This window comes from Labeo rohita, chromosome 21 (assembly GCF_022985175.1).
Source record: "Labeo rohita strain BAU-BD-2019 chromosome 21, IGBB_LRoh.1.0, whole genome shotgun sequence".
In the NCBI taxonomy this organism is placed as follows: domain Eukaryota; kingdom Metazoa; phylum Chordata; class Actinopteri; order Cypriniformes; family Cyprinidae; genus Labeo; species Labeo rohita.
The window spans coordinates 4,103,615-4,118,108 of record NC_066889.1 but is presented as its reverse complement, the minus strand read 5'-3'; the positions used below and the strand labels follow the sequence as shown (position 1 = coordinate 4,118,108).

At 37.6% G+C, this 14,494-nt stretch overlaps 1 protein-coding gene across 1 annotated transcript in view; it reads left to right on the top strand.

Annotated features, from left to right (window-relative positions):
* Nucleotides 1–14,494, top strand: part of rad50 (RAD50 homolog, double strand break repair protein) — a 32,050-nt gene that overhangs the window by 4,307 nt on the left and 13,249 nt on the right. Inside the window, 10 exon segments of the mRNA XM_051093280.1 lie at nt 313–478; nt 1,366–1,559; nt 1,922–2,128; nt 2,334–2,529; nt 3,954–4,098; nt 6,142–6,317; nt 6,750–6,987; nt 8,290–8,479; nt 8,750–8,876; nt 12,692–12,789. Coding sequence (XP_050949237.1) covers nt 313–478; nt 1,366–1,559; nt 1,922–2,128; nt 2,334–2,529; nt 3,954–4,098; nt 6,142–6,317; nt 6,750–6,987; nt 8,290–8,479; nt 8,750–8,876; nt 12,692–12,789 — 1,737 coding nt within the window.

The following is a 14,494-nucleotide window of genomic DNA, read 5'->3' as shown; positions in this document are numbered from 1 at the left end:
TGAACAAAGGGTTTACTTTCAAGTTCAATCTAAGTCACTTTCTCTCCCCAAAGATTTCTTCTATATCTTTGAATTCTACTAAAACAGACAACTTACCTATTATTAGTTAATACTAATAATAAATATTATTGATTTCTTCTGGCCTGGGGATATTTTTTTGTCACCTGCATAACAATGAAAACTAATACCATGTTCAAAAATATCTAAGGGGAGTGTGTATATCTAGAAAAACAAGAGGCCTAAGACAAAGCCTTGTGCCAAACCATTTGCTCATTCATTGAGGATCCCTGATTCTGTGTTGTGCTGTTTTAGGTGTTTCAGGGCTCAACTGATCAGCTGGAGGACATGTATCAGAACCACAGGAGGACGGTGGAAGAGAAGGAGCAGAGACTTGCGGAGTGTCGGCGTGAGTTTGAACAGGCCAGTCAAGAATGCCAGAGGATGAGCCGCGACAAATCTAACCTGCTAGTTGAGCAAGGTAGTCAGACTTTTCTTATGTGTCAGTGATTGTGGACATCACTGATACTCAAATGGTTGTTTTGATCCTAAAATTTAAAAGAGTCACTAGAAGAAAAATGGTATCCTTTTAGTATATAACACAGCCTGGCAAATTTATAATTTGCCACTTCTTGCAAGACAGAAGAAGATGTCATGGTGTCGTAGTTGCAGGGAGAAGGCAGGAGCTATTTTCTGCTCAGTATCCATTTTAAAAACTTGGTCCATTAATCGGTATCGGACAGTGTGGTCCAACCTAGTTATTGTTAGCAGTAAAATCCAATATTGGTCAACCTCTAGTCGGAACATTTGGCCGGGTATGCGGAGGTTCCTGGCAAGGGGTGAGCTGGAGAGGCCCGGTGGTTTTCGGACTGGACGATGGATCATTTTGAACCTCTTCTACCTCAAAATTTGAACCATTTATAAAAAGGACATGATTAACCAACTTGATCAGGGGGAAATTGTACATGGGGAGATCACAGCTGATCACAATTATCCAACATGGAACTTTGAAAATTCACGACAGCAGCTAGTGAACACGTACAAAGCAAGTAGACCAGACGATGGACAAAGGAACAAACAGGAACTAATATACACAGGATAATTAACAAAACAGATGCATAGAATAATCAGTCAACTAAACAAGAAAAAGGAAGATTTTTTTTTTTGTGAGGTTGGAAGTTTTGATCTCTTCTTTAATTATTTAATGAGGTGGCCAAAAACTTTTAATCACATAAATACACTTGAATGTGGAAAATAACTTAAGAACAACCCAAATAATTTTGCTCATGCTGCCTTTTAGCAGAAAAGGCCCAACAAAGATTTCTTCTTTCTCAGAGCTGTTCATTGCAATTTTTTGTTTATTTGAAGGCCGTCTTCAGACACAGGCAGATAGGCACACAGAAAACATTAAAAAGAGGGACACTCAGGTCAAGACTTTAGCATGTTTCCTGGAGTTGGGGGGTTATGACCAAACCCCTCTTAGTGAACGACAGCTCCAGAGCTTCCACAGGCAAGTCGAAGAGTGACTCAAAAAGGACTCAGAGGCCCTCAACCAAACTATGGTAAGGTTTGAGTAATGTAATATATTATTTTTATTTATTCCGTAATCTTCCATGATAGTTTTTTACTGTCAAGGTGAAATTCCTGGCTGGTACCCAGTATAAATAGTATGACCAAAATAAAATATTAATATTTAAGCAAAAAGCCATTACACTGGTGGTGCTATATATATATATATATATATATATATATATATATATATATATATATATATATACCCTATATATATATATATAGATTAATTTAGTTGAAAGATAGATGAAACTTTATCAGTTATAAGTTAAATATTAGTATTGTAACATGTAAATTCATTTGTTTTAATTCATTTGTTTTACATTAAACTGGTACATTACTTTGTTTTCAGCATGATATGCAGGAGAAAGTGGCACAGAAGCAACAAAGCATTGATGACCTCCGAGATAAGAAGACAGGTCTAGAGAGAACTATTGATATCAAGAGAGACATACAGGCCAAGAAACAACAGGAACTGAAAAACATCAAGTCTGACCTCCAAAGACTGGAGGGCTCCTCAAGCAGACTACAGGAGCTGGACACTGAACTTCAGAAAGTGGTTAGGCCTGCACTACTGTACTACACCACACATGACTTGCTTTGAGCATGCAGATGTATTTGTATCAGTGTTCTGTTCTTTTCTCAGCCGATTCCTTAACTAAAATGGCTAAATTATAAGTTAGTAAAAAGGGGAAAAAATAATAATATTAACATCACTGGCACTTGTATTGCTTTTGAAAATGCCTTAATGTGTGTGTCCATAGGAGTGTGAGCTTGATAATGCCATGCAGGCCTATACGGTGGACAGCCTAAAGGCAGAAGAAATTGAACTACAGAAGGAGAAAACTGAACTGGATCAGGCCCAGCGCAGACTAGACCAGGAGATGGAATTGCTGAACACACACACTGCAGAACGCACACAGATGGACATGCTCAAAAACACAGAGGTGAGTGCACAAGGCATCTCTTATTTGTCTATTAGTGGCCAATCCTCATTTTTACACCAAATACAAATACAACAAACATAAACCAATTAAATCTCTTTGGGCAATAGCACATCTGAATAACAAGACTTGAACAGAAAACAACCAGGATACATTTAGCATTATCTAGATTCCATAATATATGCTAGGGTTGGGCTATATACTGGTAGATGCGATTAACTGGTAGAAATTTGGTAACTGGTAGAGATTGTGGACTATCGTCTCTATCCTGCTTACATGTTCACATGACATTGCTATGCAATGTGCTCATGAAACCTTATCGTTTGCATAAGCATCAAGCATTGCGGTTTAAAAACATGTAAAAACAAACTCTGAGGTAGTTTGTTCTGGCTTCTAAACACCTCAGTGGGTGTGTTCTGGAACTCCACCTTCTTTGACGGGAGATGATTTTATTTTATTTTTATTTTTTGTTTTATTATTCATGTGATATACAAAACCATGATCCACTCTCATATATTAAAGCCTTCTCTTTTTGTTTTATTGAACATAAATTATCAATGGGACAAAGACACAAATGTTTCGGCTCAAAGACCTTCTTCAGTGTGCTAAACACGTGCTAAACTCTTTTTTTATAATTGTCCAATATTGAAACGGAATATGTAAGCCTGAGTGAATGAACATTGGTAAATGAATGGTGATTTAAAAAGTGGGAGGAGGATTTCTATTGTTTAGCACACTGAAGAAGGCCTTTGAGCCGAAACGTTGGTAATTTACGTTCAATAAAACAAAAAGAGAAGGCTTTAATATGTGAGTGTGGATCATGGTTTTGTATATCAAGTGATTCGATGGATGAACACACCAAACGAAAGATTAAGTGATGAAAGAGCGTGGGGGACTTAAGGGAGTGTGGCCTCCAGAGGGCCTCAGCTGGGGCATGGTGGCCTCATGGGCTCTGTTTAAAGGGGTTCCTTGCAGGACATTTGTGCTGCTGAAAGCTGGGCCTCTCCACATGCACTTGTCAGATACTACCGGGTTGATGTTACTCAGACCCTGGTAGCTCATTCTGTTTTAGCTGTGGGCCCTTGTAACCTTTTGCCCTTAGGCCCTCTACACCCTTTAAGCCTAGGTTGTTAACCTTGGCTTATTTATGTTATGCATTTATGTTATTTCTAGCACAGCCTTTCCAGGTGACCTTCTTATGGCTTACAGGGTCTCACTGTGAGTGTATTGGTCTACTGGGAAGCTGTCCAAATATGTGGATTTCGAACACGGAATGATGAAAGAGATGGGATGATTTACTGAAAAATATTATGCATATGCTTAAAGATACAGTTTTATTATCAGTGCTAATGCCAGACAGGGGTTGGTGATGTGAATGTTTTATCCAACAAGAAAAGAAATTGTTTATTTCTGTTTTGGATTCCAGATGGAGAAAAAAAGAGCAAGTGAGTAAGATCAAGTTGAGACATAATAAAAAGCTGGTGTCTCTGCTGGGACACTTTCCAAGCAAGAAATATCTAGAAGACTGGATCTACTCCAAATCCAAATACATCGACTCCACCAGAGAGCAGCTCAGCGAAATGAAGTCTGTCGCACTTTTTAGTGATTAGTTTTTCTACAAACTTTTGTAAAATAGTAGGTGTTTCTTAGAATAAGCATAATGATTTTTAGTGTGAGGATGAAATATGTTATGTTATGAAATAATGTTATGTGCAGGTAACAGAGAATCTAAATGTCTACATGATGAGTGACACAAGCACATAGACGGATATCATGTAGCAGAAAATACTGACATTTGCACAACCACCCACAAACTTAAGTGGCATATGCAGTTTCAATTCCAGCTTGTTGTAGTGTAAAGGAACTGTTAAATAAATATATATATATATATATATATATAGTAGTCAATATTTAAAGTAGATCAAATCTTTTCATCAAAGTAGTCCTAAAACCAACACAAAACTGACTGTTGACTGCTGTATATATACAGTCATCTGAAAAAGTTAGGACACCCTATTGAATTCCATGCTTTTCCATATCAGGACATCATTAAAAAAAACAAAAAAAAAAAACTGGTCATTGGCTGGTCTTAAAATTTTGAAAATAATACCTCAGATGAACTTCAACACATGACAAATTGCACCGTGTCATTATTTACTAAACAAAAATAAAGCCAAAATGGAAAAGCCATGTGTGACAAAGTTAGGACACCCTTACTGTTAACATTGTAATAAAGAGGGTAAATAACAGTCAAGCACTGAGCGCCTCTACAAAAACATAAGCTTTGGAAGTTTGCTGGTCTGGAGCCTTCAGGTGTGTGTTAACACAGTGCCAAGGAGGTAAGACATCAGCAATCATCTTAGAGAAGTAATTGCTGCCATCAATCTGAGAAGAGTAATACGGCCATTTCCAAACAATGTGAAGTTTATTCACAAGTGAAAGACATTTAAAACAGACACCTCTCCTTCCAGGAGTGGACGTCCCAGAAAATTCACCCCAAGATCAGACCGTGTAAAGCTCAGAGAAATGGCAGACAACCCAAGAACTACACCTCAGACTCTACGGGCCTCAGTTAACATGTTAAATGATAAAGTTCATGACAATACCATTAGAAAAATATGGGACAAAAATGGCATGTTTAGAAGGCTTGGCAGAAGAAAGCCTCTTCTAAAAAAAAAAAAAAAAAAAAAAAACATTGCAGCACAGTTTAGGTCTGCAAAGTTGCATCTGAACAAAACACAAGTCTTGTAGAATAATCTTCTTTGAACAGAGAAGACCGAAGTGGAGATGTTTGGCGATAATGCACAGCGCCAAGTTTGGTAAAGTCTGTCTGACATCTGAAGTTGGGCCAAAATTGGATCATGCAACAGGACAATGATCCCAAGCACACCAGCAAATCTGAAACAGAATGGCAGAAAAGAAAAGTGTTGCAATGTGTTGCAATAGCCCAGAGCTCATCCTGACTCAAATGCTGTGGTAAGAGCCGTGCGTAAGCAAATGCCCACAAACCTCAATAAACTGGAGCAACATTAAAAAGAAGAGTGGTCCAAATTCCTCCAGAACGATGTGAGAGACTGATAAAGTCACACAGAAAATAAATGCTCCAAGTTCTTGCTGCTAAAAGTGGATCTACAGGCAATTGACTCATAGGCTGTCCTAACTTTGTCACACATGGCCTTTCCCTCTTGTATGTATTTTTCTTAAATAAATAATGACAATAAATAATGTGTGATCTGTCATGTGATGATGTTTATCTGATGATTTATTTTCCAAATTTTAAGACCTGCCAAGGACCAGATAATTTTTTTATTATGTCCTGATACAGAAAACCATGAAATTCATTAGGGTGTCCTAACTTTTTCACATGACTGTGTATATATATAATTTCCGTAAAATACATGTTTACATGTGAAATAATGTCAATTTTCCAAATGCTTTTTTTCTTTTCAAACTAAAAACAATATATTTTATTTTTTTCACAGCTTACAGTATATCTTTTTTTGTATTTAAACGTTGTCTTATGATTGTAATGCGCTATGTTCAGGCCTGAAATGGATGAATAATGACATGTGAACTAACTTTGCTAGACAACAAGACACTTGTTGACACTTTTCTTTTTTTTCTATAGCAAGGAGCTTGCATCCACAGAACAGAAGAAGACTCACTTAACTGCAGAAATTAAACAAAAGGAAGAGCAGCTGGCCAGTTCTGAAGAGAGACTTTTTAAAGTGTGCGGCAGTCAGGACTTTGAGTCGGACTTAGACAGACTGGAGGATGAGTGGAATAAGTGTTCCAAACAGATAGGTACAGAAATGTGTTTGGCTTTTACTTTTTTGAGCTACACAAAATATACATGTACGTTTCCTGTACTAATTTTGGTGGAAAATCATCTGAATGACGCAAAACCCGGCGGATGCATTATGTGGGTCTTTGACTTCTGCTTAAGTTTGTTGATTTTGCTGATAAACTTTCCGTGTGGGCCTGATTCATGGTAAATTACTCTTTATTGCCGAACAGGATATAGACAGTTTTTTGGAAATGAAGTTGCAAGATGGTGACTCTAATGTGGTGGGTGAAAATGTTGCCCACACAGGTGAGGTTAAGTGGTTAGTAGCAGTTGCATTACCCTGTGTGTGTGCTAATTCAGAACATTCCCAATTTTCAGTCTTTTATTTTCTTAATGTGATTCTTAGTGTCTTTTCTCTTCTTCTCTGGCCTGGATCTTTTTCTGAGCAGCCATGCTGACTGGTGCCACAGCCATGTACAGTCAGTTCATCAGTCAGTTGACGGAGGAGGGCGAGCCCTGCTGTCCCGTATGTAAGCGTGTGTTCCCGTCAGAAGCAGAGCTCCAGGACGTCATTAATGACATGCAGTCCAAGCTACGTCTTGTCCCAGACAAACTAAAGAACACTGAGGATGACCTGAAAAGTATGAAGAGCAAGCGTGATGAAATGATGGAACTGAAGCCCATCAGGCAATAATTCATTTGTCTTTCTTTCTGTCTATTCTTTCATCTCTCTATTCATCTATCCTCCATTCATCCATCTTTCCATCTTTTATTTTTCCTATATATCTATCCATATTTTACCTATTTATCACTTAATCTATCCATTCATCCTACTCCTTTTTGTCCATCCATTCATCCAGCCATCTGTCTGTCCACCTGTTTAACTTAATCCATCAATTACTTCACATATTTATCCATCCCTCACCTGTTTATCACTTCATCCATCCATCCATCCATCCATCCATCCAATACTTTTTGTCCATCCATTCATCTGTCCACCTGTTTACCCCTTCAACCAGCCATCTATCCATCCTGCTCTTTACCCTTCACCTGTCCATCTGTTAATTTATCCATCCATTTATTTACCCCTTCATCCATCCATCCATCCATCCATCCATCCACTCCATTCATCCTACATCCATCCGACCACCTATTTACCACTTTATCCATCCTTCCATCCATCCATCCATCCATCCATCTCTCCACCCATCCATCCATTCATCTACTTACCTCTTGATCCATGCATCCACTCATTCATTCAGTTATTTACCCCTTCATTCATCCATACCCCTTCATACTGTCACACCCCTGTGGACTGTTTATGTTGGTTTCTCCCTCTTGTGCCCATATTTGGTTGTTCCTGCTTCCTGTCCTCATCATCATTAGTTAACCTTGTATCACCTGTGCCTTAATTATGTTCTTCGTTATCACCTGTCTTTATAAGTTGCTTTGAGTTCAGTGTTTGTCTTCCAGTCTCGTCAATGTAAACGTCAGTGTATGCGTGGTTTTTCCCTCCTGCTGTGGATTTACCTGTTTTAGATTTACCTGTGGAATATAATAAAGACTTTATCTTGGACCTTCGTCTTCGTTCGCCCCTTTCTAACACGATACGTGACACATACATTTGTCCATCAATACATCTTTTTCCCCCCTTCATCCACCGTCTACCTGTTTTATCCATTCATTGACCTGTTTACTCCTTAATCTGTCCATCTATCCATCTGGTTACCTATTTATCCATCATCCATCTATCCATCCACCCATCCCTTTATCTGTTTATCTATCCATCCTTTGACCTATTTGTTGCTTCATCAATGATCATCCATCCATCTGTTCTCCTCTTTACCTCCTAATCCATCCATTCACCTATTTATCCTTTCATCCTGCCGTCCTTCCATCCATCCATCCATCTATCCATCAGATTCATATTAAGACAGCTTAATATATTGATGAATCATTTTCTAACATGTCCATCTCTTTTACTGGCAGACAGTCCTTAGCGAAGCTCCAGGAGAAAGAGCTGCCAGAGCTCAGAAATGAACTCCAGAGTGTGAATCGAGACATTGAGAAGCTGAAAGGAGACATTGAGGAGCAGAAGACACTGTTGTGCACACTGAGGTCTGAGGAAATCACAGCTAAAGACTGTTTGCAGGACATATTACTCATGGATCGCTATGAGGTCTGAGTTCATTTCCAGTCAGTCCAAAAACAAAAAAAATTATGCAGTCCAATAAAACACATCAGTGCTACACAAAATATACTTAAAAGACATTTATCACCTAGAACACACAGAATAGTGCAGCATTGTGATTCTTATTAAATATACACAGTACTGCAAGTTTAAAGGGACATCTGGAAACAGTATTTAATACAGTAATGTAATACAACTGTAATACAAGCAGTATATTATCCATATGTGCATAATCAGAATGTCTCTTGTTATCTGTAGCTTGAATTGAAGGATGTAGAGAGAAAGATCGCTCAACATGCAGCAAAGTTGCAGGGAGTTGACCTCAGCCGCACCATGCAGCAGGTCAGCCAGGAGAAACAAGAGAACCAACACTGCCTGGACACCAGTAAGTTCAGCAGTTTATGTAGATTAAAAACTTCTGTGAATCTTATGTGAAAGTGCTCTACTGATCAAACGTTTAGGGTCTGTTCTCTTTTGCTTACCAAGGCTGCATTTATTTGATTAAAAATACAGTAAAAACAGTAATGTTATGAAATATGATTATGATTAAAAACACAACTTTTCTAGTTTAATACCAGTGAGGAGAAGCAACAATACAGTTGAATATATACCTTGATTTTTAGTAGGGTTTTTTTTGTTGTTGTTACAATTTGCAATTTAAAATGCAATTTTTAAAACAACCTAAAAAAGAAAATACCTGTACAGTTGAGAAAAAAACATGAATCACATGAATCATGTCAACTTCAAATTTATTTTGAGAGATGTACTATTTTTACCCAATTGGCCAATGGGTTGGCCATTATTGAGCTGTTTTATTTATACTTGTTGCTGGAGGGCGCCCTCGTACAGAAACTCCACATATGCATCACAGAAGTAAGAACTTACGATACTCCTGGAAATCCAAAATATGCCTTGTCCCAAATCACACCCTAAACCAGGGGTGGCGAATGTCGGTCCTGGAGAGCCGCAGCCCTGCATAGTTTTGCTTCAGCCCTAATCAAACGCACCTGAACAAGCTAATCAAGGTCTGAGGGGTTACTAGAAAGCAACAGGCAGGTGAGTTTTATTTAAGGTTGGAGCTGAACTCTGCAGGGCTGCGGCTCTCCAGGACCAGAGTTCTTCGCCTGGTAGAAGTCTGCCACAGAGCTTGCACAAAAGAACACATCAAGGGCACTTGCGAGCACCCGAAACGATTTCTTCTGCTAATTCACAACTGCACCTTAGGTGACCCAGAACAAAAATGCATTTTTCCTTAGATATGCATCCTGTATATGGATTTAACATCATGGGTGTTGTTCAGTATACAGCATTACATTAAGATAAATAAAGTTTGGTTCTACACCAGAAACACAAACTATCTATAATGCTTACAAGAGTACATCTTAAAATATAAACAGAGGTACAATTAGCATCAAGCTACATTTGCAAATTTATTTGATTATCCATGTTTGTTTTTTTTTTTTTTTTTTTTTTTTTACTTAAAACCCACTTTAAATCACCATAGAAAAAATGTTTCTTGCTTGTTTTTTCTTATGTACTGAAAGGAGATATGATCACATGATTGACTAGATACGCGGCTCGTAACACTCGTATACATGGAAGAAAAGACAGTGTTCTTCAGATCAGTGGAGAATTAACAGAAATTATATTCTGTATAAAGAACATGTGAGAATAAATCTATTCTCAGCTACTAATGATAACAAGTGGTCAGCATCCACTCTCATAAAACTCTTCTTTGGTGTTCGTTTACACTGGTTTTGGAAACAGCGCCACCACTCTTGTCCTTTTGTGCAACAGCAACTGCTTCGGACACGTGACTTAAGCTCAAATCTAATTAGATCGCTCGTTTCATCGCAGAGCGATGGGGGAAAAAATCAACACACAGGACGGGAAAAAAATCCTAGCTTTTTGGCGCCATGAATGATGCGCCTGTTGTGAATACATTCACATTCTCACAAAATTTTCATGTTCAGTGTAAAGAGGCCTTAAGTCTGCAAGACCACAAGTACACGTGAAGTGTGCCATTTGGGACAGGGCCAGTGGCATCCACCTATCCCTATGATTGAGAGTAGATAGAAGCTTTCTGAATGATGAAACAATGAAGACAATAAGCACTCCACTGCAACAATGTATAGTCTCATTCAGTGCCTCATTCAGAAGCCACATCAGATCACAAAAGAAAGTTATATCAAACATTCAACTGATGTTCTGAAGTAAAAACATTGTTTTGCTGGACAACAGGTTTAGAAACACTTTTCATTACAAATCATTACAAGGGAAGATGTTTGGCATATGTTGGACGATTCATTATTATTATGAGAATTGCGACATCCCTAATACAAAGTGTAATTTACGCCCGTGATGAGCTGAATTTTGGCAGCCATTACAAAAAACAATAAAAAATATTTTGCAACATTATATTATGTCACTTTAGATCAATTAATTCTCATTTTGCAGAACAAAAATGTTAATTTCTTTAAAAAAAATTGTATTGACCCCAAATATTTAAACGGTCATGTGCATTGTTTTAAACATTTGTCATATGTTTAAAATATGACCCCATCCCCCCCATTAAAGGTGACCTGTTGTGCCCTTTTTTACAAGATGTGTGAGTGTGTATGTCAAGTTTTAGCTCAAAATACCTGACAAATAATTTTTTATAGCTTGTTAAAATTGCCACTTTTAAAAGGGTCATCGGATGCCTATTTTCCACAAGTTGATATGATTGTTTAGGGTCTTAATGAAAAGTCTATAATATACTTTGGTTAAAAATTCTCAATGGTTGTGTAAAACAGTAAAACAACACCCTTTTTACCTTGCCAAAATCAGCTCTGCAAAGATCATCCCATTCTGGTCAAGGCTGCTTTAAATGTTAATGAGCTCTGCTCGCCCCACCCCTCTCTTCTCTCTGTGGAGTGATGAGCCTGTTTACTTTAGCCGCATTTAGCCGCTAAACTTGCTAACTAGCACATTATTAGCAAAGGTGATACCAAAGATTCATAAAAAAAAGTGTAAGCGAAGCTGGATCACGAATGATTCGCGCGAACATAGACGGATATATGTAGATCGGGAGGCGCATTCTCTTCCGGCAACAACAAAACAGTACAATCTCAAACATTCAGACAGGCCATTTTGAAAAAATAAACTTTAACTACAGTGCGGCTCAGATGGAGGGAATCTATATAATTTTGATGAAATCTGGGAGCTTTCCGACCCTGCATAGAGAGCAACACAACTATGACATTCAAGACCCAGAAAGGTAGTAAGGAGGACATTTTCAAAACAGTCTATGTGACATCAGAGGTTGAACCATGATGCTATGAAGTTACAAGAATACTTTTTGTGCACAAAGAAAGCAAAAATGACAACTTTATTTAACAATTTCTTCTCCTCCATGTCAGTCTCTATGCCATTCGTGAGAGTACCGTAATGTGTGTGTGGTGCTGCTGTTGCAGGAGCCGGCATTCTAATGTAGACCCAAGATGTGCTACGCCTAGTTTACAAGCAGAGGAATAAACACGCGTGCGTTGTGGTACTGTCGTGAACGCGCTTCGACTGACATGGAAGAGAAGAAATTGTTGAAGTCGCTATTTTTGTTTTCTTTGCACACAAGATGTATTCTCATAGCTTCATAAAGAGTTGAGTTGCACCACTGATGTCACATGGACTTACTACCTTCCTGTTCCTCGAAGAAGGTAGTTGCGTTGCTGTGCTGCTGACGGAGGGTCAGAAAGCTCTTGGATTTCATCAAAAATATCTTAATTTGTGTTCCAAAGATGAAAGAAGGTCTTATGGGTTTGAAACGACATGAGGGTGAGTAATTAATGACAGAAATGTTATTTTTGGGTCAACTATATTTTTTTAATATATAAGGCAATTTGTACATCTTAGGAACTGTAAATGGAAACCTTTTAAAATGTTTTTAATCACCTAATTTCACCTAAACTACTATTTTTTTTCTTTGTCTTAAATGTCATGGTAAATAATAAAATGATAGGCCCTTGATTCATAAAAGTCATAAAAACTGCATGCATTATTAATCTAAATAAGTATTAGAAAAAAGTTACTGAAAATAATTTTAGATATAGCCTGTCACACCACTGGTACTTTGTCAAATACCCAGATACTAATAAAATAAGTTATAACATCTATGTGACCCTCTTTAAAATTGTGTGTCCATTTGATGCTTCTTTTGTGTAGTCTGCAATAAGATGGAGCTGAAGAGGAAACGTCAGCAGCTGGAGGAGCAGCGTGCGGAGTTCACCACTGAGATCCAAACACTCGACAGAGACATTCGAGTAAGGAGCACCAACTTCACTTTAATGTGCTTTTGTTTCATAAAGTTTCATACTCATGGAACCAAGGTTTCATTTCATAGGTTCACTTAATACTGCATCAGTAGCTGAAATGAACACCCTCCAGATGTGATGATTATGAGTAGGTAGTCAGTCTTTGTGTTTGTCAGTCTGTCACAGGATAATAAACCAGCAGTTACCAGGTATTGTATTGCATTGCTGTATACTGTTCCCACAGTGTCAGCTACTGATGCAGCGTTGAGTAACTTATTGCATATGTAACCTTGGTTCTCTGAGTACCAAGGACAAAGGTGAAGCATAGCTTGCCACACTCCTCAGTTCTGCTGATTGCTTTCTTTGAAGAGAAATCTGAGAAGTGATGTTGTGCATGTCCTTCTGAGGCACAAGCCCTGTTCACACATAAATGCCAGTAAATTACCTTGAAATTGCCAGCATAACTTTTTCTGGTAAATGCACAAATGTGCTGTTCACACAAGCAGCAACACTTTGTCCTTTTACCGGTAAAACACCCTTCACATCACTACCACCATGGAGGTATAAATGAGACTTTCTTCGTCGTTAAACAGCATGAGTGTTAATGAGTAGTTTCTCAGAAACAAGTTAGTTCTGTAAAATATAAATGCACTAAAACTGTAAATACAAAGTAATACCTCAATATACAAAAGTAATGAAAGTTGTCATGTACAGTAATGTTCAGTAGTTTTTGGTCAGCCGGATTCTTTTTTAAGAAATTAATACTTTATTCAGCTAGAATACATTAACCTGATCAAAAAGGGAGAGTAAAGAATTTTACATTGTTACAAAAAAATTATTTAAAAATAAATTATCTTTAACTTTTCATCAAAGAAAAAAATTATGGTTCACACAAAAATATTAAGCAACACAGCTGTTTTCTTGAGATAAGCATATTAGAATTTTAGGTTTTTCCATCACAGGAATAAATTATATGTTTAAATCCTTTACAATGTTTAAACATTTGGACCATTAATTGTAATAATATTCCACAACAGCTGTATTTTGACCAAGTAAATGTAGCCTTGGTGAGCATTAAAGAATTATTTCAAAAGCAAAAAATATTATAGACCTCAGACTTTTAAACAGTAGTGTAATCATATTGTTTCTGTTGTTTCATCGTGATTTGTCTGTTTATTAGGATGCAAAGGAGCAGGTTTCTCCCCCTAGCTGCCACTCTGGAGAAGCTCCAGCAGGAGAAACAGGACCTTGTTGAGCGCAGGAGGCAGAAACAGGAGGAAGGACAGCAAAAGGTCCAACTTATGTTTTCTGTTTACTGTGAAATTATTTACTGCAGTGTACTACATAAAAGGTTGTGGACATTAATTTTAATGCAAGATGATGTCATTGCTTATTATGGGAGTTGACTAAAGCATTATACTTTCTTTTAGATAAATGAAATCAAAGAAAAACTGAAAAATGTGACCCTTCTTGAAAGAGAGATTACCAGGTACATAGAGGAGGGCAAAGACAGCTACAAAGAGGTAAAACAAAATTGTTTTTTTAGCTCCTATTTTCTATATGCAAGGTTATTTTTTTTCTTTCATGAATTTCTTTTTTACCTTTTTACTTCTTTAGCAAAAAGAAACTGAGCTACAAGAGGTGGACAAAGAACTACACGAGGCTGAAAAACAGCGAGAGAAGATCAATAAAGACATGGGCAACATTCGACAAG